The following is a 22956-nucleotide window of genomic DNA, read 5'->3' as shown; positions in this document are numbered from 1 at the left end:
GTTCTTTGTCTTTTAGATGGGAGTGTGTGTGTGTGTGTGTGTATTTGCTATTGAACTATTCCTTGTGTATTCAGGATATTAGTCCTTGTCTGATGAATACTTTGTATATACTTTCTTCTACTATACAGGGTTTCTTTTCATTCTGTTGATTGTTTCCTTTGCTATACAGAAACTTTTAGTTTAATACAAACCCATTTGCCTGTTTTTATTTTGTTGTCTGTGATTTTAAAGTCTTAGCCATAAAATCTTTACCAAGACCAATGTCCTAAAATGTTTTCTGTATGTTTTCTTTTTTTTTTTTTCTCATTTAACTTTTTTAATGGGTCTCAAAATTCTGTGACAAATTTTTGGTCAAGTTGTTTCCATTAAAAAGTACTCATTTTAAAAACTAATAACTTAAAACTGCCACACGCAAAAAAGAAAACCAAAGTGGTCCACAAAACATTCTCCTTTCCTTCTGAAGGTTTTACGATGCATTGTTATCATTAACCAGTCTTTTACTACTAAACTTAAATGGCCAATTGAAACAAACAGTTCTGAGACCGTTCTTCCACCACTGATTAAGAGTGGGGTGGCAGGTATTAGGGATAATATTCATTTAGCCTTCTGAGCTTTCTGGGCAGACTTGGTGACCTTGCCAGCTCCAGCAGCCTTCTTGTCCACTGCTTTGATGACACCCACCGCAACTGTCTGTCTCATATCACGAACAGCAAAGCGACCCAAAGGTGGATAGTCTGAGAAGCTCTCAACACACATGGGCTTGCCAGGAACCATATCAACAATGGCAGCATCACCAGACTTCAATAATTTAGGGCCATCTTCCAGCTTTTTACCAGAACGGCAATCAATCTTTTCCTTCAGCTCAGCAAACTTGCATGCAATGTGAGCTGTGTGGCAATCCAATACAGGGGCATAGCCGGCGCTTATTTGGCCTGGATGGTTCAGGATAATCACCTGAGCAGTGAAGCCAGCTGCTTCCATTGGTGGGTCATTTTTGCTGTCACCAGCAACGTTGCCACGACGAACATCCTTGACAGACACATTCTTGACATTGAAGCCCACATTGTCCCCAGGAAGAGCTTCACTCAAAGCTTCATGGTGCATTTCGACAGATTTTACTTCCATTGTAACGTTGACTGGAGCAAAGGTGACCACCATACCGGGTTTGAGAACACCAGTCTCCACTCGGCCAACAGGAACAGTACCAATACCACCAATTTTGTAGACATCCTGGAGAGGCAGGCGCAAGGGCTTGTCAGTTGGACGAGTTGGTGGTAGGATGCAGTCCAGAGCCTCAAGCAGCGTGGTTCCACTGGCATTGCCATCCTTACGGGTGACTTTCCATCCCTTGAACCAAGGCATGTTAGCACTTGGCTCCAGCATGTTGTCACCATTCCAACCAGAAATTGGCACAAATGCTACTGTGTCGGGGTTGTAGCCAATTTTCTTAATGTAAGTGCTGACTTCCTTAACAATTTCCTCATATCTCTTCTGGCTGTAGGGTGGCTCAGTGGAATCCATTTTGTTAACACCGACAATTAGTTGTTTCACACCCAGTGTGTAAGCCAGAAGGGCATGCTCTCGGGTCTGCCCATTCTTGGAGATACCAGCTTCAAATTCACCAACACCAGCAGCAACAATCAGGACAGCACAGTCAGCCTGAGATGTCCCTGTAATCATGTTTTTGATGAAGTCTCTGTGTCCTGGGGCATCAATGATAGTCACATAGTACTTGCTGGTCTCAAATTTCCACAAGGAGATATCAATGGTGATACCACATTCACGCTCAGCTTTCAGTTTATCCAAGACCCAGGCATACTTGAAGGAGCCCTTTCCCATCTCAGCAGCCTCCTTCTCAAATTTTTCAATGGTTCTTTTGTCGATGACACCGCATTTATAGATCAGATGGCCAGTAGTGGTGGACTTGCCCGAATCTACGTGTCCAATGACGACAATATTGATATGAGTCTTTTCCTTTCCCATTTTGGCTTTTAGGGGTAGTTTTCACGACACCTGTGTTCTGGCGGCAAACCCGTTGCGAAAAAGCGTATGTTTTCTTTTAGCACTTGTATAATTTCAGGTCTTATGTTTAACTCTTTAATCCATTGTGAGTTGATTTTTGCCTATGGTGAGAGATAAGGGTCTAGTTTCATTCATATGCATACGGATATCCAGTTTTCTCAGAATGGTTTATTGAAAAGACTGTCTTTCCCCAATGCATGCTCCTGGCACCCAGTCAAAAGTAAGACGGCTATAAATATGTAGATTTATTTCTGGGTTCTCCATTCTATTCCACTGGTCTATGTGTCTATTTTCATACTAAGACCATGCTGTTTTGGTTACTATACCTTTCTAATATACCTTGAAGTCAGGTAGTGTGATGTAACCTTTTGCTCGGTATTGCTTTTGCTATTTGGGATCTTTTGTGATTTCATATGAATTTTAAGATTTATATTTTATATATGTGAAGAATGTCATTAATATTTTGACAGGGATTGCATTGCTCTGAGTAGTGGAGTCATTTTAACAATATTCTTCCAATCCGTGAGCATGGACATCTTCCCATTTATTTGTGTTCTTCTCAATTTCTTTCAGCTTGCTTGGTACTTTCCTTGTTGAGGTCTTGAAACTCCTTGGTTAAATTTATATCTGGGTATTTTATTCTTTATTGTACCTATTGTAAATGGGATCACTTTCTTGATTTCTTTTTCAATGAGTTAATTATAAGTGTACAGTACAGTATTTGTTTCTCAGTTCTAAGAGTTATTTTGGTGGTGCCTTTAAGTTTTTCTATAAACAAAGTCATGCTGTCTACCAAGAGGGAATATTTGACTTCCTCTTTTCTAATTTGGATACATTTTCTTTCTTTCTCTTGCTTGATTGGTCTGGCTAGCACTTCCAGTACTATGTTGAATATGAGCGGTGAAAGTGAGCATCCTTGTTTTCTTCCAGGTTTAGTGGAAAGACTTTCAGCTTTTCCCCATTTGGTGTGGTATTAGCTGTGGGTTTGTCATACATGGCGTTTATTAAGTTGAGGTATGTTTCTTCTATGCTTAATTTGTTGAGGGTTTTTATAATAAGATATATCGAATTTTATGAGTTTTTTTCTCTGTCTATTGAGATGTCATATGGTCTTTATCCGTTGTTTTCTTGACGTGATATACCACATTTCATTTTCCTTCAACTTTTAAGTTCAGGGGTGCATGTGCAGGATGTGCAGGTTTGTTACAAACGCAAACGTGTGCCATGGTGGTTGCTTCACAGATCATCCCATTACCCAGGTATTAAGCCCAGCATCCAATATGTATTCTTCCTGTTGCTGTCCCTCCCCTGAATCCCGCCTGACAGGCCCCAGTATGTTCTTTCCCACATGTCCATGTGTTCTTAGTGTACCACATTTAATGAATTGCATATGTTGAAGCATCTTTGCATTCCTGGCATAAACCCCACTTGATCATGGTGCACTATCTTTATGATGTGCTATTGGCTTTGTTTTGCTAGTATTGTCTTAAGAATTTTTACATCTATATTATCAAGATTAATGGTCTGTAATTTTCTTTTTCTGTTGTAGCTTCATCTGGTTTTGGTATCAGTAATACTGGCCTCATAGAATGAGTTAGGGAGAATTCCCCCCTCTCCAATTTGTTTTGAATATTTTTTAAAGAATTGGTGTTTTTTCTCCTTCACTTATGAAGCTTAGTTTGGCTGGATATGAAATTCTGGGTTGAAAATTCTTTCTTTAAGAATGTTGAATATTGGCCCCCACTCTCGTCTGGCTTGTAGAGTTTCTGCCGAGAGATCAGCTGTTAGTCTGATGGGCTTCCCTTTGTGGGTAACCCGACCTTTCTCTCTGGCTGCCCTTAACATTTTTTCCTTCATTTCAACTTTGGTGAATCTGACACTTAATGTGTCTTGGAGTTGCTCTTCTTGAGGAGTATCTTTGTAGCATTCTCTGTATTTCCTGAATTTGAATGTTGGCCTGCCTTGCTAGATTGGGGAAGTTCTCCTGGATAATATCCTGCAGAGTGTTTTACAACTTGGTTCCATTCTCCCCGTCACTTTCAGGTACACCAATCAGACGTAGATTTGGTCTTTTCACATAGTCCCATATTTCTTGGAGGCTTTGTTCGTTTCCTTTTATTCTTTTTTCTCTAAACTTCTCTTCTCGCTTCATTTCATTCATTTGATCTTCCATCACTGATACCCTTTCTTCCAGTTGATCGAATCGGCTACTGAGGCTTGTGCATTCATCATGTAGTTCTCGTGCCATGGTTTTCAGCTCCATCAGGTCCTTTAAGGACTTCTCTGCATTGGTTATTCTAGTTAGCCATTTGTCTAATTTTTTTTCAACGTTTTTAAGTTCTTTGCCATGGCTTCGAACTTCCTCCTTTAGCTCAGAGTAGTTTGATCGTCTGAAGCCTTCTTCTCTCAACTCATCAAAGTCATTCATCATCCAGCTTTGTTCTGTTGCTGGTGAGGAGCTGCATTCCTTTGGAGGAGGAGAGGCGCTCTGATACTTAGAGTTTACAGTTTTCTGCTCTGTTTTTTCCCCATCTTTGTGGTTTTATCTACCTTTGGTATTTGATGATGGTGACGTACAGATGGGGTTTTGGTGTGGATGCCCTTTCTGTTTGTTAGTTTTCCTTCTAACAGTCAGGACCCTCAGCTGCAGGTCTGTTGGAGTTTACTAGAGGTCCACTCCAGACCCTGTTTGCCTGGGTATCAGCAGCAGAGGCTGCAGAACAGCAGATATTGGTGAACAGCAAATGTTGCTGCCTGATTGTTCCTCTGGAAGTTTTGTCTCAGAGGAGTACCCGGCCGTGTGAGGTGTCAGTCTGCCCCTACTGGGGGGTGCCTCCCAGTTAGGCTACTCGGGGGTCAGGGACGCACTTGAGGAGGCAGTCTGTTCGTTCTCAGATCTCAAGCTGCGTGCTGGGAGAACCACTACTCTCTTCAAAGCTGTCAGACAGGGACATTTAAATCTACAGAGGTTTCTGCTGCCTTTTGTTTGGCTATGCCCTGCCCCCAGAGGTGGAGTCTACAGAGGCAAGTGGGTCTTCTTGAGCTGCGGTGGGCTCCACCCAGTTTGACCCTCCTGGCCACTTTGTTTACCTACTCAACCCTCAGCAATGGCGGGCGCCCCTCCCCCAGCCTTGCTGCCGGCTTGCAGTTTGATCACAGACTGCTGTGGTAGCAATGAGTGAGGCTCTGTGGGCGTAGGACCCTCCGAGCCAGGCACAGGGTATATTCTCCTGGTGTGTCGTTTGCTAAGACCATTGGAAAAGCGCAGTATTAGGGTGGGAGTGACCCGATTTTCCAGGTGCCATCTGTCACCCCTTTCTTTGACTAGGAAAGGGAATTGCCTGACCCCTTGCACTTCCTGGGTGAGGCGATCCCTTGTCCTGCTTCGGCTCATGCTCGGTGCACTGCACCCACAGCCCTGCGCCCACTGTCCGACACTCCCCAGTGAGATGAACCTGGTACCTCAGTTGGAAATGCAGAAATGACCCGTCTTCTGCATCGCTCACGCTGGGAGCTGTAGACTGGATGGCTAAATGCTCCAATTAAAAGACATAGACTGGCAAATTGGATAAAGAGTCAAGACCCATCAGTGTGCTGCATTCAGGAAACCCATCTCACATGCAGAGACACACATAGGCTCAAAATAAAGGGATGGAGGGAGATCTACCAAACAAATGGAAAACAAAAAAAAGGCAGGGGTTGCAATCCTAGTCTCTGATAAAACAGACTTTAAACCAACTAATATCAAAACAGACAAAGAAGGCCATTACATAATGGTAAGGGTATCAATTCAACAAGAAGAGCTAACTATCCTAAATATATATGCACCCAATACAGGAGCACCCAGATTCATAAAGCAAGTCCTCAGAGACCTACAAAGAGACTTAGACTCCCACACAACAATAATGGGAGACTTTAACAACCCACTGTCAACATTAGACAGATCAACGAGACAGAAAGTTAACGAGGATACCCAGGAATTGAACTCAGCTCTGCACCAAGCAGACCTAATAGACATCTACAGAACTCTCCACCCCAAATCAACAGAATATACATTCTTCTCAGCATCACACCACACCTATTACAAAATTGACCACATAGTTGGAAGTAAAGCACTCCTCAGCAAATGTAAAAGAACAGAAATTATAACAAACTGCCTCTCAGACCACAGCACAATCAAACTAGAACTCAGGATTAAGAAACTCATTCAAAACCACTCAACTACATGGAAACTGAACAACCTGCTCCTGAATGACTACTGGGTACACAACAAAATGAAGGCAGAAATAAAGATGTTCTTTGAAACCAATGAGAACAAAGACACAACATACCAGAATCTCTGGGACGCATTCAAAGCAGTGTGTAGAGGGAAATTTATAGCACTAAATGCCCACAAGAGAAAGCAGGAAAGATCTAAAATTGACATCCTAACATCACAATTAAAAGAACCAGAGAAATAAGAGCAAACACATTCAAAAGCTAGCAGAAGGCAAGAAATAACCTAATCAGAGCAGAATTGAAGGAAATAGAGACACAAAAAACCCTTCAAAAAATCAATGAATCCAGGACCTGTTTTTTTGACAAGATCAACAAAATTGAAAGACCACAAGCAAGACTAATAAAGAAGAAAAGAGAGAAGAATCAAATAGATGCAATAAAAAATGACCAAGGGGATATCGCCACCGATCCCACAGAAATACAAACTACAATCAGAGGATACTATAAACACTTCTACACAAATAAACTAGAAAATCTAGAAGAAATGGATAAATTCCTTGACACATACACCCTCCCAAGACAAAACCAGGAAGAAGTTGAATCTCTTAATAGATCAATAACAGGCTCTGAAATTAAGGCAATAATTAATAGCTTACCAACCAAAAAAAGTCCAGGACCAGACGGATTCACAGCCGAATTCTACCAGAGGTACAAGGAAGAACTGGTACCATTCCTTCTGAAACTATTCCAATCAATAGAAAAATAGGGAATCCTACCTAACTCATTTTATGAGCCCAGGATCATCCTGATACCAAAGCCTGGCAGAGACACACACAAAAAAAGAGAATTTTAGACCAATATCCCTCATGAACATCAATGCAAAAATCCTCAATAAAATACTGGCAAACCGAATCCAGCAGCACATCAAAAAGCTTATCCACCATGATCAAGTTGGCTTCATCCCTGGGATGCAAGGCTGGTTCAACATACACAAATCAATAAATGTAATCCAGCATATAAAAAGAACCAAAGACAAAAAACACATGATTATCTCAATAGATGCAGAAAAGGCCTTTGACAAAATTCAACAAGGCTTCATGCTAAAAACTCTCAATAAATTAGGTATTGATGGGACGTATCTCAAAATAATAAGAGCTATCTATGACAAACCCACAGCCAATACCATACTGAATGGGCAAAAACTGGAAGCATTCCCTTTGAAAACTGGCACAAGACAGGGATGCCCTCTCTCACCACTCCTATTCAACATAGTGTTGGAAGTTCTGGCCAGGGCAATCAGGCAGGAGAAGGAAATAAAGGGTATTCAATTAGGAAAAGAGGAAGTCAAATTGTCCCTGTTTGCAGATGACATGATTGTATACCTAGAAAACCCCACTGTCTCAGCCCAAAATCTCCTTAAGCTGATAAGCAACTTCAGCAAAGTCTCAGGATACAAAATCAATGTGCAAAAATCACCAGCATCCTTATACACCAATAACAGACAAATAGAGAGCCAAATCATGAGTGAACTCCCATTCACAATTGCTTCAAAGAGAATAAAATATCTAGGAATCCAACTTACAAGGGATGTGAAGGACCTCTTCAAGAACTACAAACCACTGCTCAATGAAATAAAAGAGGATACAAAGAAATGGAAGAACATTCCATGCTCATGGGTAAGAAGAATCAATATTGTGAAAATGGCCACACTGCCCAAGGTAATTTATAGATTCAATGGCATCCTCATCAAGCTACCAGTGATTTTCTTCTCAGAATTGGAAAAAACTACTTTAAAGTTCATATGGAACCAAAAAAGAGCCCACATTACCAAGTCAATCCTAAGCCAAAAGAACAAAGCTGGAGTCATCGTGCTACCTGACTTCAAACTATACTACAAGGCTGCAGTAACCAAAACAGCATGGTACTGGTACCAAAACAGAGATATAGATCAATGGAACAGAACAGAGCCCTCAGAAGTAATGCCACATATCTGCATCTATCCGATCTTTGACAAACCTGACAAAAACAAGAAATGGAGAAAGGATTCCCTATTTAATAAATGGTGCTGGGAAAACTGGCTAGCCATATGTAGAAAGCTGAAACTGGATCCCTTCCTCACACCTTATACAAAAATTAGTTCAAAATGGATTAAAGACTTAAATGTTAGACCTAAAACCAGAAGAACCCTAGAAGAAACCTAGGCAATACCATTCAGGACATAGGCATGGGCAAGGACTTCATGTCTAAAACACCAAAAGCAATGGCAACAAAAGACAAAATTGACAAATGGGATCTAATTAAACTAAAGAGCTTCTGCACAGCAAAAGAAACTACCATCAGAGTGAACAGGCGATCTACAGAATGGGAGAAAATTTTTGCAATCTACTCATCTGAGAAAGGGCTAATATCCAGAATCTACAAAGAACTCAAACAAATTCACAAGAAAAAAACAAACGGCCCCAACAAAAAGTGGGTGAAGGAAATGAACAGACACTTCTCAAAAGAAGACATTTATGCAGCCAAAAGACACATGAAAAAATGCTCATCATCACTGGCCATCAGAGAAATGCAAATCAAAACCACAATGAGATACCACCTCACACCAGTTAGAATGGCAATCATTAAAAAGTCAGGAAACAACAGGTGCTGGAGAGGATGTGGAGAAATAGGAACACTTTTACACTGTTGGTGGCACCGTAAACTAGTTCAACCATTGTGGAAGTCAGGCAATTCCTCAGGGATCTAGAACTAGAAATACCATTTGACCCAGCCATCCCATTACTGGGTATATACCCAAAGGATTATAAATCATGCTGCTATAAAGACACATGCACACATATGTTTATTGTGGCAGTATTCACGATAGCAAAGACTTGGAACCAATCCAAATGTCCAACAATGATAGACTGGATTAAGAAAATGTGGCACATATATACCATGGAATACTATGCAGCCATAAAAAATGATGAGTTCATGTCCTTTGTAGGGACATGGATGAAGCTGGAAACCATCATTCTCAACAAACTATCGCAAGGACAGAAAACCAAACACTGCATGGTCTCACTCTTAGGTGGGAATTGAACAATGAGAACACATGGACACAGGAAGGGGAACATCACACACCAGGGCCTGTTGTGGGGTGGGCGGAGCGGGGAGGGATAGCATTAGGAGATATACCTAATGTTAAGTGACGAGTTAATGGGTGCAGCACACCAACATGGCACATGTGTACATATGTAAAAACCTGCATGTTGTGCACATGTACGCTAAAACTTAAAGTAGAAAAAAAAAAAGAATTAGTGTCAGTTTTCCTTTATAAGATTGATAGAATACAGCAGTAAAGCCACCCAGTTCGGGCCTTAATTTTGTTTGGGAGGCTTTTTACCACTGGTTCAATCTTGTAACTCATTATTGGTCTGCTCGAGCTTTCAATTTCTTCCCGGTTCAATTATGGCATATTGTGTATGTCCAGGAATTTATCTATTTCTTCCTTTCCAATTTGTTAGAATACAGTTTTTCATAATAGTCTCTAATGATTCTTTGTGTTTCTGTGATATCAGTTGTAATGTCTTTTTCATTTTGATTTTATTTATTTGGGTCTTCTCTTTTTTCCTTAGTTAGTCTTAGTTAGTGGTTTATCAACTTCATCTTTCCAAAAAATACAATTTTTTTTATTTCATTGGCCCTATGTATTTTTTTTAGCCCATATTTCATTTAGTTCTGTTGTCATCTTTATTATTACCTTCCTTCCACTAGTTTTGAGTTTGGTTAGTTCTTGCTTTTCTAGTTCCCTCTTAGCAGGGCTTTTTCTGTATCCCACAGGTTTTGGTATGTTATGTTTCCATTTTCATTTGTTTCAAGAATTTATATATCCTTCTTAATTTCCTCATTGACACAATGGCCATTTGGGAGCACGTTGTTTAATTTCTGTACATATGTATATTTTTTTATAGTTCCTCTTGTTATTGACTTCTAGTCTTACTCCATTGCGGTGAGATAAAATATTTCATATGATGTTGATATTTTTACATGCTGAGCTTTGTTTTGTGGCCTACTATATGGTCTATCCTGGAGAATGTTCTGTATGCTGACGAGAAGAATGCATATTCTGTAGTTGTTGGATAAAATGTTCTGTAAATGTCTTTTATGTCCATATGGTTTATAGTGCAGATTAAATCAGATGTTTCCTTGATGATTTTCTGCCTAGATGATCTTTTCAATGCTGAAAGTGGAGTGTTGAAGTTCCCAACTATTGTTGTATTTAGGGCTATCTCTCTCTTTGGATCTAATAATGATCCTTTATATGTCTTGATGCTACAGTGCAGGATGTATATGTATTTACCATTGTTATAGCCTCTTGTAGAATGGATGCCTACACCATTATATTAATCTAATGACCTTGTTTTTCTCTTTTGATGTTTTTTTTGACATAAAACCTATTTTGTCCAATATAAGTATAACTACCTCTGTATGCTTTTGGTTTGTGTTTAAATGAAATATGTATTTCCATCCCTTCACTTTATTCTGTGTCTTTACAGGTGAAGTTACTTTCTTGTAGGCTGCATATAATTGAGTTTTGTTTTTTAATCTGTTCAGCCAGTCTATATCTTATTGAGGAATTTAAACCAATTACATTAACAGTTGTTAGTGAAAAGTGAGGAACTGCTCCTATAATTTTGTTATTTCTTTTCTGGTTGTTTTGTACATCCTTTGTTCTTCTCTTTCTTTTTTGTTATCATTACAACTTGGTGGCTTTTTTTATTTTTGTAGTGGTAACATTTGGCACCTTTTGTTCCTCATTTGTGTATCTGCTTCATTAGTGACTGTTATACCTGTGTATGTTTTCATGATGGTAGACATTGACCTTTCACTTCTAGATATAGAACTCCCTTAAGCATGTGAATGAGAGTCATAAAGGATTCCCTCAGTTTTTGGCTGTCTGTGAAAGACTATTTCTCCTTCATTTTTGAAGGATAACTTTGCTGGCTATAGTACTCTTGACTGACAGGTTTTTTTTTTTTTCCCATCAGCACTTTGAATATATCATTCCATTCTCTCCTGGCCTCTAACGGCAGGGGTCCCCAACCCCCAGGCTGCAGACCGGTACCAATCTCTGGCCTGTTAGCCACTGGGCCACACAGCAGGAGGTGAGTGGTAGGCAAGCGAGCATTACTGCCTGAGCTCTGCCTCCTGTGAGATCAGCAGTGGCATTAGACTCTCATAGGAATGCAAACCCTATTGCGAACTGTGCATGCAAGGGATGTACGTTGCGTGCTCCTTATGAGAACCTATCTAATGCCTGATGATCTAAGGTGGAACAGTTTCATCCCAAAACCATCCTCCCCACACCCTGGTCTGTGGAAAAACTGTTTTCCATGAAACCATTTCCTCATGCCATTTCCTCATTTCCTCATGAGACTGCTGCTCTGTTTCCCTTGACAAATTCACTGTTAGTCTGATGAGGATTCCTTTATATGTGACTTGATGCTTTTCCTTGCTGGATTTTTAATTCTTTGCCTTTGCCTTTTGATAGTTTATAACATGCCTTGGGAAAAACCATTTTGGGTTGAATCTATTTGGGGAACTTAGGGCTTCCTAAATCTGGATGTCTAAATCTCTTGTAAGACTTGGGACATTTTCAGCTACTATTTCATTAAATAAGTTTTCTATACTTTTTCCCATCTCTTCTATTTCTAGAACTCCTAAAATTAGAATACTTGGTCCCATTATGGGCCCTATACATCACATACGCTTTCTTAACTTGTTTCAATTCTTTCTTTTTTGTCTGACTGGGTTATTCCAATGACAGTTTTCAAGTTCAGAAATTCTTTCTTCTGCTTAATCTAGTTTATTGCTGAAGCTCTCAATTGTATTTTTAATGTCATTCATTGGATTCTTCAGTTCCAGGAACTCTACTTGGTTCTTTTTTGATACTGATCTCTTTGTTGAATTTCTCACTCATATCATCAGTTGTTTTCCTGATTTCTTTGTATGTTTGTCTGTATTATTTTGTATCTCATTGAGTACCTTTAGCATCATTATTTTAAGCTCCCTTTTTGGCATTTCATAATTTCCTTTCCTTGGTATCTGTTCCTGAAGAATTACTGTGCTCATTTGAAGATGTTATGTTACCTTGCTTTTTCACATTTCTTGTGTCCTTATATTGATATCTGTGCATCTGGTGTAATAGTCATTTCTTCCAATTTTATGGGTTCACTTTTATAAGAAAAGGGTTTTTTCTATAAATATATTTATAGTGTTGGCTGAGTAGGGTGCTTTGGCTTTGATTCTGGGTGAGTGCAGTAGTGTAGTCTTCATGATTTTTAGCTGTAAGTGTCAGCAGTATCTGATAGCTCCTCAGTGGCTTAGGCTGTGGTTGTCAGTGTAAGCTGTGGCAAGGGATTAGTGTTGGTGGTGGCTGGATGAGTGTGCCAGTCTCAGTCTCCCCAGTGATTTATTCAGGCACTGAGAGTGGCAGGTCTAAGCAGGCCATACCTCGAGCATCTAAGTGGCTTGTTCTAGTGCTGACAGTGGCAACAGTTATTTGGGCAGGCAGACAGGTCCTTGGGCCCCTAAGCAGCATGTCTGGCACTGGCAGTGGTAGGCCAATCCTCAGGCCCCTAAGTGTTGTGTCCAATAGCCACTGGTGTCAGTGATGGGCTGAGCAGGCCAGTCCTTGGGATTCTGGGATATGTGCACATTTGCCAGTGGTGAGCAGGAATGGTCTGTCCTTATGCCACTGGATGACATTTGTGAGTGACAGTAGTGGTGGGTATAGTAGACCAATCTCCAGAACCCTGGAGATTGTGTGCAGGTGGCAGTAGGCAAAGAGAGCCCTATCCTCAGGTGCCCACAAGGTGTGCATGGGCATCAGTCGTGGCAGGTGGGGTGGCTCTATCTCCAAGTCTCCCAGATTGTGTGCACAAGTGCCATCAGCTGCAAGCAGAATAAGACTGCAGGACTCACAGTGGTACATGTGGGCACTGGCTTCAATTAGTGGGGTGGGTCAATACACAGGCTGACAAATGGTATGCTAGAGTGCCTCTGGCAAGGGTGGTAGATGGGGTGAGTCTGTTCTTAGGACCCTGGGTGTGAGTGCAGGCACCAGTGGCAGCAGGTAGGGTGGACCTCTCATTAGGCCTTCCTATGGTGCACTTGGCTGTAGGCAGCAGGAAGCAGGGTGAATTAATCCCCGGGCCCCTAGAGAATGCATGTGTGCCAGCAGCAGTGGGCTGGGTGGGCATGTCCTCAGATCTCCCAATGGTGTATGTTGGCAACAGCTGTGACAGTTGGGTGGGTCAGCCCCCAGGCTACCGGATGGCATGCCTGGGCACTGCTGGTAGTGGGTAGAATGGTCCTAGCCTAAGGTTTCAGATGGCATACGAGTCGGCCAGTCCCGAGGCTCCCTGAAGGCATGTGCTGTTCTGTGGTCCTGCTGTTGGAGGAAGCAAGGTTGCCATCAGTGGCAGCATCCCTCAGTAGGCAGCTCTCAGGCTATGGGGAGCACATGCTTTGGCTCCCTTTGTCCTGGGGCCAGCTTCCTTGGTGTGCTGAACTGCCTGTTCCCTAGGGTGTAGGACAATATGTGGACAACAGTGCTGGATATCTGGCTTCACTACTGGGTCCAGCCAGCATCATGACGATTTAGCCCTCTAGAAAGATGTGGAGGGATGTCAGCAGGGCTCCAGAGATGTGAAGATGCAGGGGTTGTTGGGACCTAAGGCAGAATATAGTTTGATGGAGGCTGATCTCCTAAAATGGCAGGGAGGTGCAGCTGCTTGAGTCTCAGTGGGTACATGGGACCCAGTATCAACTCTCTTGCTGGAATAATGCTGTTGCATGGGCTCCAAGTAGCTGCCTATACTAGTCTTAAGGCCCATAAGAACTGAAGAGCTCTCCTATAGCTAGAATTGCAGGAGTCCACGGTGGGAATGTGGACCAATAGAAATCACTTGCTAACTCTTTCCCTATAATGAAGGCAGAACTTAAAGAACATGGTGGTGATTTACTTCACTTTTTTTCCCAATGAGGAGTTCTTCCTGGTGTGAGCTGATCCTGGCCAGACTGGTTGCTTTGCTTCTCTCTCCTTCTGTGCCTCAGAGGTTCCCTGTGACTTCCCTGTTGAATTCCAGTGCTTCTCTCCAAGAAGCTCTATTTGACACTTAGTTATTTATTTACTGTTTTGATCCTTCTTTGTAGAGGAAGTGAGTTCTGGGTGACTCTAGGTATTCATTTTGAACTATTCTTTTGTGTTTTGTTTTCCCTGATCAGTTGCAGAAGGTTTTATATACTTATTATTTGGATTTACCTTTCTGAGAGTTGCCTATTTAAGGTAGTTTATCTTATTGATTCAAGAGAACGTCTATATTCTGGATGTATTACTTCGTATTCATCATCTTCTGATGATTTCTTATTATACCTTCAATTGAGGCTATTTCAAGTTTATCAGCATCCTCCTCCCCGATGTTCTCCTCATTGCCATCTTTCTTAGGAGATGACTTCCTTTCATATTAACTGAGAAAGATTGAGATTTAAAAAATTAGTGCTCCAGTCAAAGAGAGGGACATGCTCTAAGGTCTAGGGGCATCTGGGCATGTATGACCTAAATTTAAATAATTATGACAAAAATATAAGACTATACACTGCTTCCAAAAAAATGTCCTAAAATGCCTCTGAGAAGACCATATACCTTTCAAAATCATACATCATAAGGATTTCAAGAAACTCTGGCAAGTGCTTCCAAGTCTGACAGTCATTGGTAAGCCAAGAATTCTCACACAGCAGTCCTTAATTATTTCATCTAATGTGAGGTTGAAAGAAGTAAAGACAATGAATTTAATGTCTATTTGATTCCACTTGCTATGGAAATGATGTTGTCTCCACTAACACCAGGAACAGTAAGAGATAAGTCAGGGGAGAATACTGTAGAGCCTTGAGAAGTCTTTGTAGAATTATTAAACAAAAATGCCCACTAATTTTAGAAAATACAATCAAGAATGGTTATGAGAATTATCCATTTACTTTGTACCTTGCAGGCTTTTTGGCTTTAACACTAGAACTCCCTAAATAAAATTTAATTTCAAGCAAATTTTATTTATTTGGATATTTAAATTATCTTAGTATTAAAAATACTGTTTTTAAAATATTAAACTTAAGTGAGGCATTAAGAATTTGGGACTAAAATAAATGAGATAATGAGAAAGTGAAAACTTTTTTTATAATTAACAGTTCATTTTGAGTTAATTATAGACAATTACCAAAATCTAATTGCAATTTATTTCCTATTGTCTGTGGGAAGAATCCCAGGCAAGGGAATTTACATTGCTGTCTTCCTGCATAAATGCTACAGAATGAAAATAAATAATAAGTGAGGCCTTAATGACAAATAAGAGCAAATGGTAGGGCACAGCTGAGCCAAACCACTGGAAGATAATTATCACATGAAAGATGATAATGATTTCAAAAGTCATAAGTTGTTTCTAAGTCCTCCGGTTTCTTTTTTAGTTAGTTTGTTTGATGCTAATTTATTGGTTATACAAAGATAACCCTTAAAAATGAACAGTTTTGTAATTTTGCATACTCCAATAAGATACGACCATTTTTGTACTTTTATGTAATACTGAGCAATTCAACAAAAATTTTTATTGTTAAGAAAAGAAAAACTACCTTGCTAAGTGCTTTGGATGATATAAAAAGCCACTACCAGGCAGGGCTCAGTGGTTCACGCCTGTAATCCCAGCACTTTGGGAGGCCAAGGCAGGTGCATCACCTGAGGTCAGGAGTTCAAGACCAGCGTGACCAACACGGTGAAACACTATCTCTACTAAAAATACAAAAATTAGCTGGGCATGGCGGCGTGCACCTGTAGTCCCAGCTACTCGGGAGGCCAAAACAGGAGAACTGCTTGAACCCGGAAGGCGGAGGTTGCAGTGAGCCGAGATTGTGACACTGCACTCCAGCCCGGGTAACAGAATGAGACTTCAACTAAAAAAAAAAAAAAAAAAAAAAAGCCACTACCTTCAAGTACCCTAACAGTAGAATAACGCAAATGTACAAATATTTATCATCTATACATAATATAAGGACTATAAAAGAAATGCAAAGAAAATATTTCTGGAAGAGGTACTATTTGAGATAAGTCACAAAAGACAGTATAGAATTTTGATAGGCTAGAGATAGGGACCTATCCTCCCTACCTCAAACACACACATACACACATATACACGTCCCCTCCCCCACCACACCCTCCTAGGAAATTATTAATAGAACATGGATACCTTTGGGGCAGAATTACTCTGCTTGCTATAGCTCTGATAAATAACCATTATGTACTGTTAAATGAGAAAAAAGTGTTCAATTTGATTTCAAATATATACACATGTTGTATATATTTGTAAGCATAAAGAAAGGTTTAGAAGGACACATATTAGAGTGCTAACTTTAATTCAACCAAGACAGTCAGGACAGACAACAGAATAAAAAATGAAAAATGACTGATACTTTCTTAATATGTCTTTGATGTTTTACTTTTTATAAGAGATATGTTGACATTAAAAATTTTTTAAAGTTCCATTAAAAATTTTTAAGGTGGTTTATGAAACAAAATTTATAATATAAAAATACATACTCATGAATAAATAAGAAATAGTAATACATACAAAGATTACCTCCAGATGATGAGATTATAGGTATATTTTATTTTCTTCTTTAGTATTATCAGCATTTTATATTTCTTTCTACCATAAGCAAGTAAGAAAGTGAATCAGTAAAGATACAGATAAACATGAATAGTATTAAAAATAAAAAAATTAAATTAAAAAATATGTATGAACTGAAGAAGAACTATAATGTCCCTATATAAAAAATATGAACATAGGAAGTGAAAATTCCACAAAGAAACACAAAGCATTAATAAACATAGAAAAGTGTTCATTCTAATTGAATACAGAGTGACTGCAAATTACAAGATTCCATCTTTCTGCCTACTAAACTGCCAAATATGGTTTAAATATACAAATAAATATTGGAGAGCTAATTTACATGACTGATTGAATACATATCTCTATTCTCTTCTAAAACCACTGAAAATTAATATTAAAAGAACAAAAAAGTTATAAAACCTATGAAGCTGCGAAGTGAAGACAGCACAACAGAGAAGAGATGTTATAGAATTTTAGAAGGCTGGAAAGCAGGTGTATCAGTTGAAACTCAACTAGCCAAGCAGAAAAGTCAAAACTGAAATATCTGCTAGCTGGGGTTGAAAAGATGCTGTAAGCTGAAAAATGTCAGAGAACTCCTCAAAGGCTCAGAGACGGGAGGAAGCAGGTAGAAATGCAGATGGTAGTGAAAGCACAACTGATTTAAAGTCTCTATAGCAGTGAAAAGCCAACGTGTCCTCCTCTATCTGTCCCCATTGTATGAAGATGACTGGAGGTTTATCCCCCAGGAGAGGCTGAAAAAGAATGACCCTGAACTTGGGGCCTGAAATACATTGAGGGCAGAAATCCATATAGTTAAAAGGGAGATTAAATGAAAGCCTATGTAACAAGTGATGAGCCCATTTTTTTTTACTCCCCCTGGCTCCCCACATTGGCATGAAAGTTAAATAATGCTTCTATCCCTTATTCTCACACCTGCAAGAGATTTATCCCTAGGGAAACAGATCATCCCAAGAGAAGAAAATCTATGGATAGTAGCAAGTAAGAGTCCCCAGCGTATCTACCTGATCATGGTGAAGTCCATTGGCTGACAAGCTCTGTTCATAATATACTGAGAGCTTTTCACAGATTTTTATTGTTTTGCTTCACAATATAGGTGGATCATCAGACGTTTGTGGAAAAAGGCAATTTGAACTTGGTGAAGATAGACACAATTCAGCAGGAAGAGATAAAACTTCAAAAATTATTACAAATATTCTCAGAGATAAGAAAAAAACATTGCATATGTAAAATGAGAATGAGTTCTTATTTTAAAAAATGGCCTTTCTAAGAATAAGATGTTTTCAGAAATTAAGAATTGTAACACTGGGTGCAGTAGCTCATGCCTATAATCCCAGCTCTTTGGGAAGCTGAGGCGGGTAGATTACTTGAGCCCAGGAGTTTGAGACAAGCCTGGGTAACATGGCAAAACCCCGTCTCTAAAAAAAAATACAAAAAAATTGGTTGGGTATAGTGGCATGCACCTGTAGTCCTAGCTACCTAGGAGGCTGAGTGGGGAGGATCATTGAGCCCAGGAGATCAAGAATGCAATGAGCTGTGATTGTGCCGCTGAACTTGAGCCTGGGCAACAGAGTAAAACCCTGTCTCAAACAAACAAACAAACAAAAAAACCTGATATGAAATATAGGAGAGAAAAATAAGAAAATCAGAGTTTATTCTAACAGAGTCAACATCTCAGTAAGATGAGTTCTCGAAAGAGACAATACATTAGCAAAGGAAATTTCTCCAAATTGAAGAAAGTTTGCCAGTTAAAAGATTCTGCATGAATGGAAAAAGGTGTAACTTATGCATATCAGCATACATTTTTAGAATTTTAGAGAAAGATAAGTCCTAATAGTTGTGATGGGGAATAGGTCACATAAACAGATCAAGAATCAGACTGCAACACACTTCTTAATGGCAATACTAGAAACTAGAAGGTAATAGAATACAACCTTCAATCCTTTCTGAGGAAAACTACTAAGTCAGAATGCTATATAAAGCTAAACTATAAATTAAACATGAAGATTGACTAAAGACATTTTTCAGAGGTGTGACACAAAAAAATTACTGCCTCTGCACTCCTACAGTAAGCTACTGCAGCGCATGTTTTAGTAAGATGAAAGGGTATAAACCAAAAAGAGGATAGCATGTGATCCAGGAAAAAAGGAATATAAGATAAAAAAGAAAGAAAATTTCCAGGATGATAGGTAAGGAAATTTCAGATGAAATCACTAGACAAAATGCCTAGAGAATAATAAAGTTCATACCAGAGTAGGATTTTATGGAAGTCTCCAGGAGGGATATCTTGTAAATTGTAATTGGTAAACACTGTATATTATTTATTGTATACAAAGTGATGTTTTGATATACTGTATGTATTCATTGCAAAATGATTAAATCAAACTGGTTAACAAATCCATCACCTTACATATTTATATATTTTTGTGGTGAGAACACTTAATATCTACCCTCTTAGTAATATTCAACTATATGACACGTTATTATAGCCATAGTTACCATGTTATACAACAGACCTCCAGAACATATTCAAGCTCACTGAAACTTTGCAGTCTTTGAGCAAAGACCAGGCCCCCAACCCCCCAGGCCCTGGTGACCATTGATTCAACCTTTTTGGATTCTACATATAAGAGAGATCACACTGTATTTGTCTTTCTATGCTGAATAAGGCATTTTTAAACTCCAGAGAAAATAATTATACAAAATTAAATTTAAGAATAGTAGATAGTTCAGCTGTGCATAAAATATTTACAATCCTATAAATATTTTGATATAGATATATTGAGAGGACAGAAGGAAGGAAACAGCACGTGTGGGGGTATGTTATATATGTAGAGAGAAATATGGAGAGAGGGAGGAGAGGGAAAAAGGGAGAAAGAAAGGTAAAGAGAGGAAGATAAAACGGAGAAAAGGAGGGAGCAAATAGATAGTTATCAGTGAGAGCTAAATCATCAATTTCCATAGCAGAAAGTCAATACTTAATGACTACATAAGTCTGTTATTCAGAAATATGGATAGAATTACTAGAAGGAACAGATAAAAGAGGAAACATCTAAAACAGTCAAAACTGCTTGTAGGAAGAGGGACGTCAGCAAGATGGCAGAATAGGACTTTCAAGGACTCGTCCCTGCCCCTCCCATCTCCCCCACCAGAAACATCAATTTGAATAACTATCCACCTAAAAAAATACCTTTTTAAGAGCTATGTAAACCAGGTGAGAGATTATAGCACCAGGCTGTAGCACAAAAATAAGAAGGAATGTATTGAAAAGGGTAGGAAGAACAGACTTACATTACTGGCAGCACCCTTTCCCCAAACTCTGGCAACACAGTAGAGAGAGATACCCTCTGTTTGGGCAGGGAAGAGAGGGAAGTGAGAACCAGACTTTGCCTCAGACACTAACATCAGGCCCACCTCAGTAAAAGCTAGCATTGGGCAGCCCATCCTGGTCCCAGACTCCAGGCCAATACTACATAATGAGCATTCAGACCTGCCTCAGCACCAGGTGAGATCCTGCTATTCCAAATTCCAGGCCTGCCTCAGATTCCAGACCAGCCCAGAGCCAGGTCAGTCCACAAAGCCCGAGTTTACCCCCGCCCCAGTCTAGATTGGCATCCCTGACCTCAGGCACCAGGCCTGCCCCATGCTAGTCTTTATAGTCCCACCCTGAGGCAGACCTAGGCCTGACCCCATAGAATCCAGTGCTGGGCTGGCTCCACAGACCCAGGATCCAGGACCCAGGTTCAAGGCCTACCCTTTAGCTCCAGGATCCAGATTGATTGTTGCAGACCTAGCCGCTAGGCCAGCAATCACACAAAACAATTTGGCAATGTGAATCAAGGATCATAAAAAGATTCATATATACTTTGTACTAGTAATTCCACTTACAGGAATCTATAACAAAGAAATAGGTAGAGATAAACTTAAAACATTTATTTAGAGAAATGTTCTTCAAGGCAAAATTTATAATAGCAAAACCCTGTATTATCCGATAACAGACTAATAGATAAATATTGAGCACAGCTGCCAAGCAATACGTATTTGTCGAATGAATTAATGTTTTCACAGAGTATTTAATAAGATCAGAAAATATGATACAGTGAAAAAAGTAACATAAAATTCTGTATAAGCATAATCCTTAATACTTAATATAGACTATAATACCGCACCAAAACAAAAAACAAAAAACAAAAAAGAAATAGTAGAAAAGGGCTCAAAAGATTCTCTCAAAGTTGTAGGATTATGAATGATTTTTATTTTGTTTTTCATATTTTTCTATATTTTTCAAAATTGTATAACAGGAATGTATGTATTCATATGGTCATAAAACTGTATTAATCAACACAGAGCTATAAAAGTATACCAAATGTATCCTAAATATTTATGCCCTTAAGATTCGTGTTTTAACTGAGACTTCAGGTTTACCTTGGTCCAGAGTCACTGCCATTCATATCCAGTTTGAGTTCTTGGGGTTTAGTAAGCTCTTTTTCAGCAACCAGTTCTCTCGACTTAAACAGAGCCTGAGCTCTTAACCTGTAAAAATTAATTTAAAAAATTTCTAATCTTGTGAAGCCTGATAACCTGAATGATAAATTTTGGAAAACCATGCTCTTTCAGCTAGATCCCCAGAAATTATTTTCCAATTAAAACTTAGTCAAAAATAAATGAGTAATTCTTAAATATACATAAACAAACACAAATTGATTTCATAGTAACTTAAATTTTCTTTAAAGGAAAGGTAGGGAAGATTAAGTTGGTTAGAATATCATTTAAAAATTCAAAATTATAGATACTTCAATAGGAGCACTTTAAATCTCTGCCGCAGAAAGTTAATTCTTCCCTCTATTCATTGTAAGCAAGTGTACTGCTATCACCAGTGTCTCAATGTGAATTCTAGTAACTCTAATTATCACTGACCCTGACCAACATTTATATGGGAAGCACCCACTTCTCATACTGACATTTCAAAGAATTAGGGGTACAGCTCACTAACCAACATATTTTCCCTGAGTCAAAGATGAATTCTTCCAAAAGAATTGGAAGACACTGTATCCATCAATGCTTACTTAGCCCTACACTGACATGTACTGAGGAGGGAAAGCCATGGAAAAACTCAGCAAAAAGGTTTTCTACCGGGAGTTGAGTGTTAATCACTGGTATCAAATATGTGACACTTATTCTCTCGGCTTTTAAGAAATGTTATCTGGTTATCTGTAAAAGTATATTCTTTAACTATGAAATCAAACTCTGAAGTGTAAAAACATTATTAAAACAATATTGTCATTTTCATCATTGTCAAAAGACATGCCTATAATTCCAACTAACTGGTTGGAATTAATGTACAAAGTATATGGATTAATTCCCTTCAGGAGCTTACAGCTTAAGACTAATATTTGGTGGTGACACATAGGTAGGTAAATGTAGATGCAAAATGCCCAAATCAGGGAATTATGAGAAAAGTGAAAAAATGGCAGCAATAATATCAGCCACAGTAGCCTCTACAGCAGTAGTGATGATCTTGATGACAGCAACTACCTTCAAGGAGTACATTTTATATATACTATTGTACTGATCCTCACAACCACTCTATAATGTAGTTACTTTTACCATTACCTATTTATAAATTACTAAAGTGAGGGCTGGGCCAGGCACATAACTCTCAAGGTGACACGTTTTTCACTGGTGAACACTGAATTTTATCACAGTTAGGTAGAGAGTACATGTATTAAGGCATATTGTTACAGTGGGAGACAAAGGTAAATATCATTAGCCTTGATTTTTATTCATTATACATACACTACTTTGCTCCAAAAATGATTTAAGGTGGTTCTTGGCACAATCATGAATAATATTCTGGATAAATCTTCTCTGATCAGTCTGGAAAGTGACTCACAAAAATAATACCCTTTCGAAAGTTGTTATCGGCAATCATGCAGTAACAAGGTGGCAGAATGAATCATTAATTACAATTTAAGTAAATGCCAATGTCATGCCAAAT

General features: G+C 39.1%; 2 protein-coding genes across 5 annotated transcripts in view; both read right to left on the bottom strand.

The window, feature by feature from the left end:
* The window catches only part of KIAA1328 (KIAA1328 ortholog), a 403426-nt gene that overhangs the window by 120165 nt on the left and 260305 nt on the right, over positions 1–22956 (bottom strand). For 3 of the 4 annotated variants that reach the window (XM_019013838.4, XM_063699151.1, XM_063699150.1), the window contains one exon: positions 21384–21491. The exons of the other annotated variant lie outside the window; for it this stretch is intronic. In XM_019013838.4, the coding sequence (XP_018869383.3) occupies positions 21384–21491 (108 nt within the window). The remainder of the gene's footprint in view (positions 1–21383; positions 21492–22956) is intronic. 4 annotated transcript variants of the gene reach the window in all.
* On the bottom strand, positions 285–2063 carry LOC101142679 (elongation factor 1-alpha 1-like). Its single transcript, XM_055368143.2, has one exon. It carries the CDS (start codon positions 1981–1983, stop codon positions 595–597), a length of 1389 nt encoding a protein of 462 aa, XP_055224118.1. The 5' UTR covers positions 1984–2063; the 3' UTR covers positions 285–594.

Source organism: Gorilla gorilla, chromosome 17 (genome assembly GCF_029281585.2).
Source record: "Gorilla gorilla gorilla isolate KB3781 chromosome 17, NHGRI_mGorGor1-v2.1_pri, whole genome shotgun sequence".
NCBI lineage: Eukaryota > Metazoa > Chordata > Mammalia > Primates > Hominidae > Gorilla > Gorilla gorilla.
The sequence above is the reverse complement of the archived record's forward strand: the minus strand, read 5'-3'. Positions and strand labels throughout refer to the sequence as shown.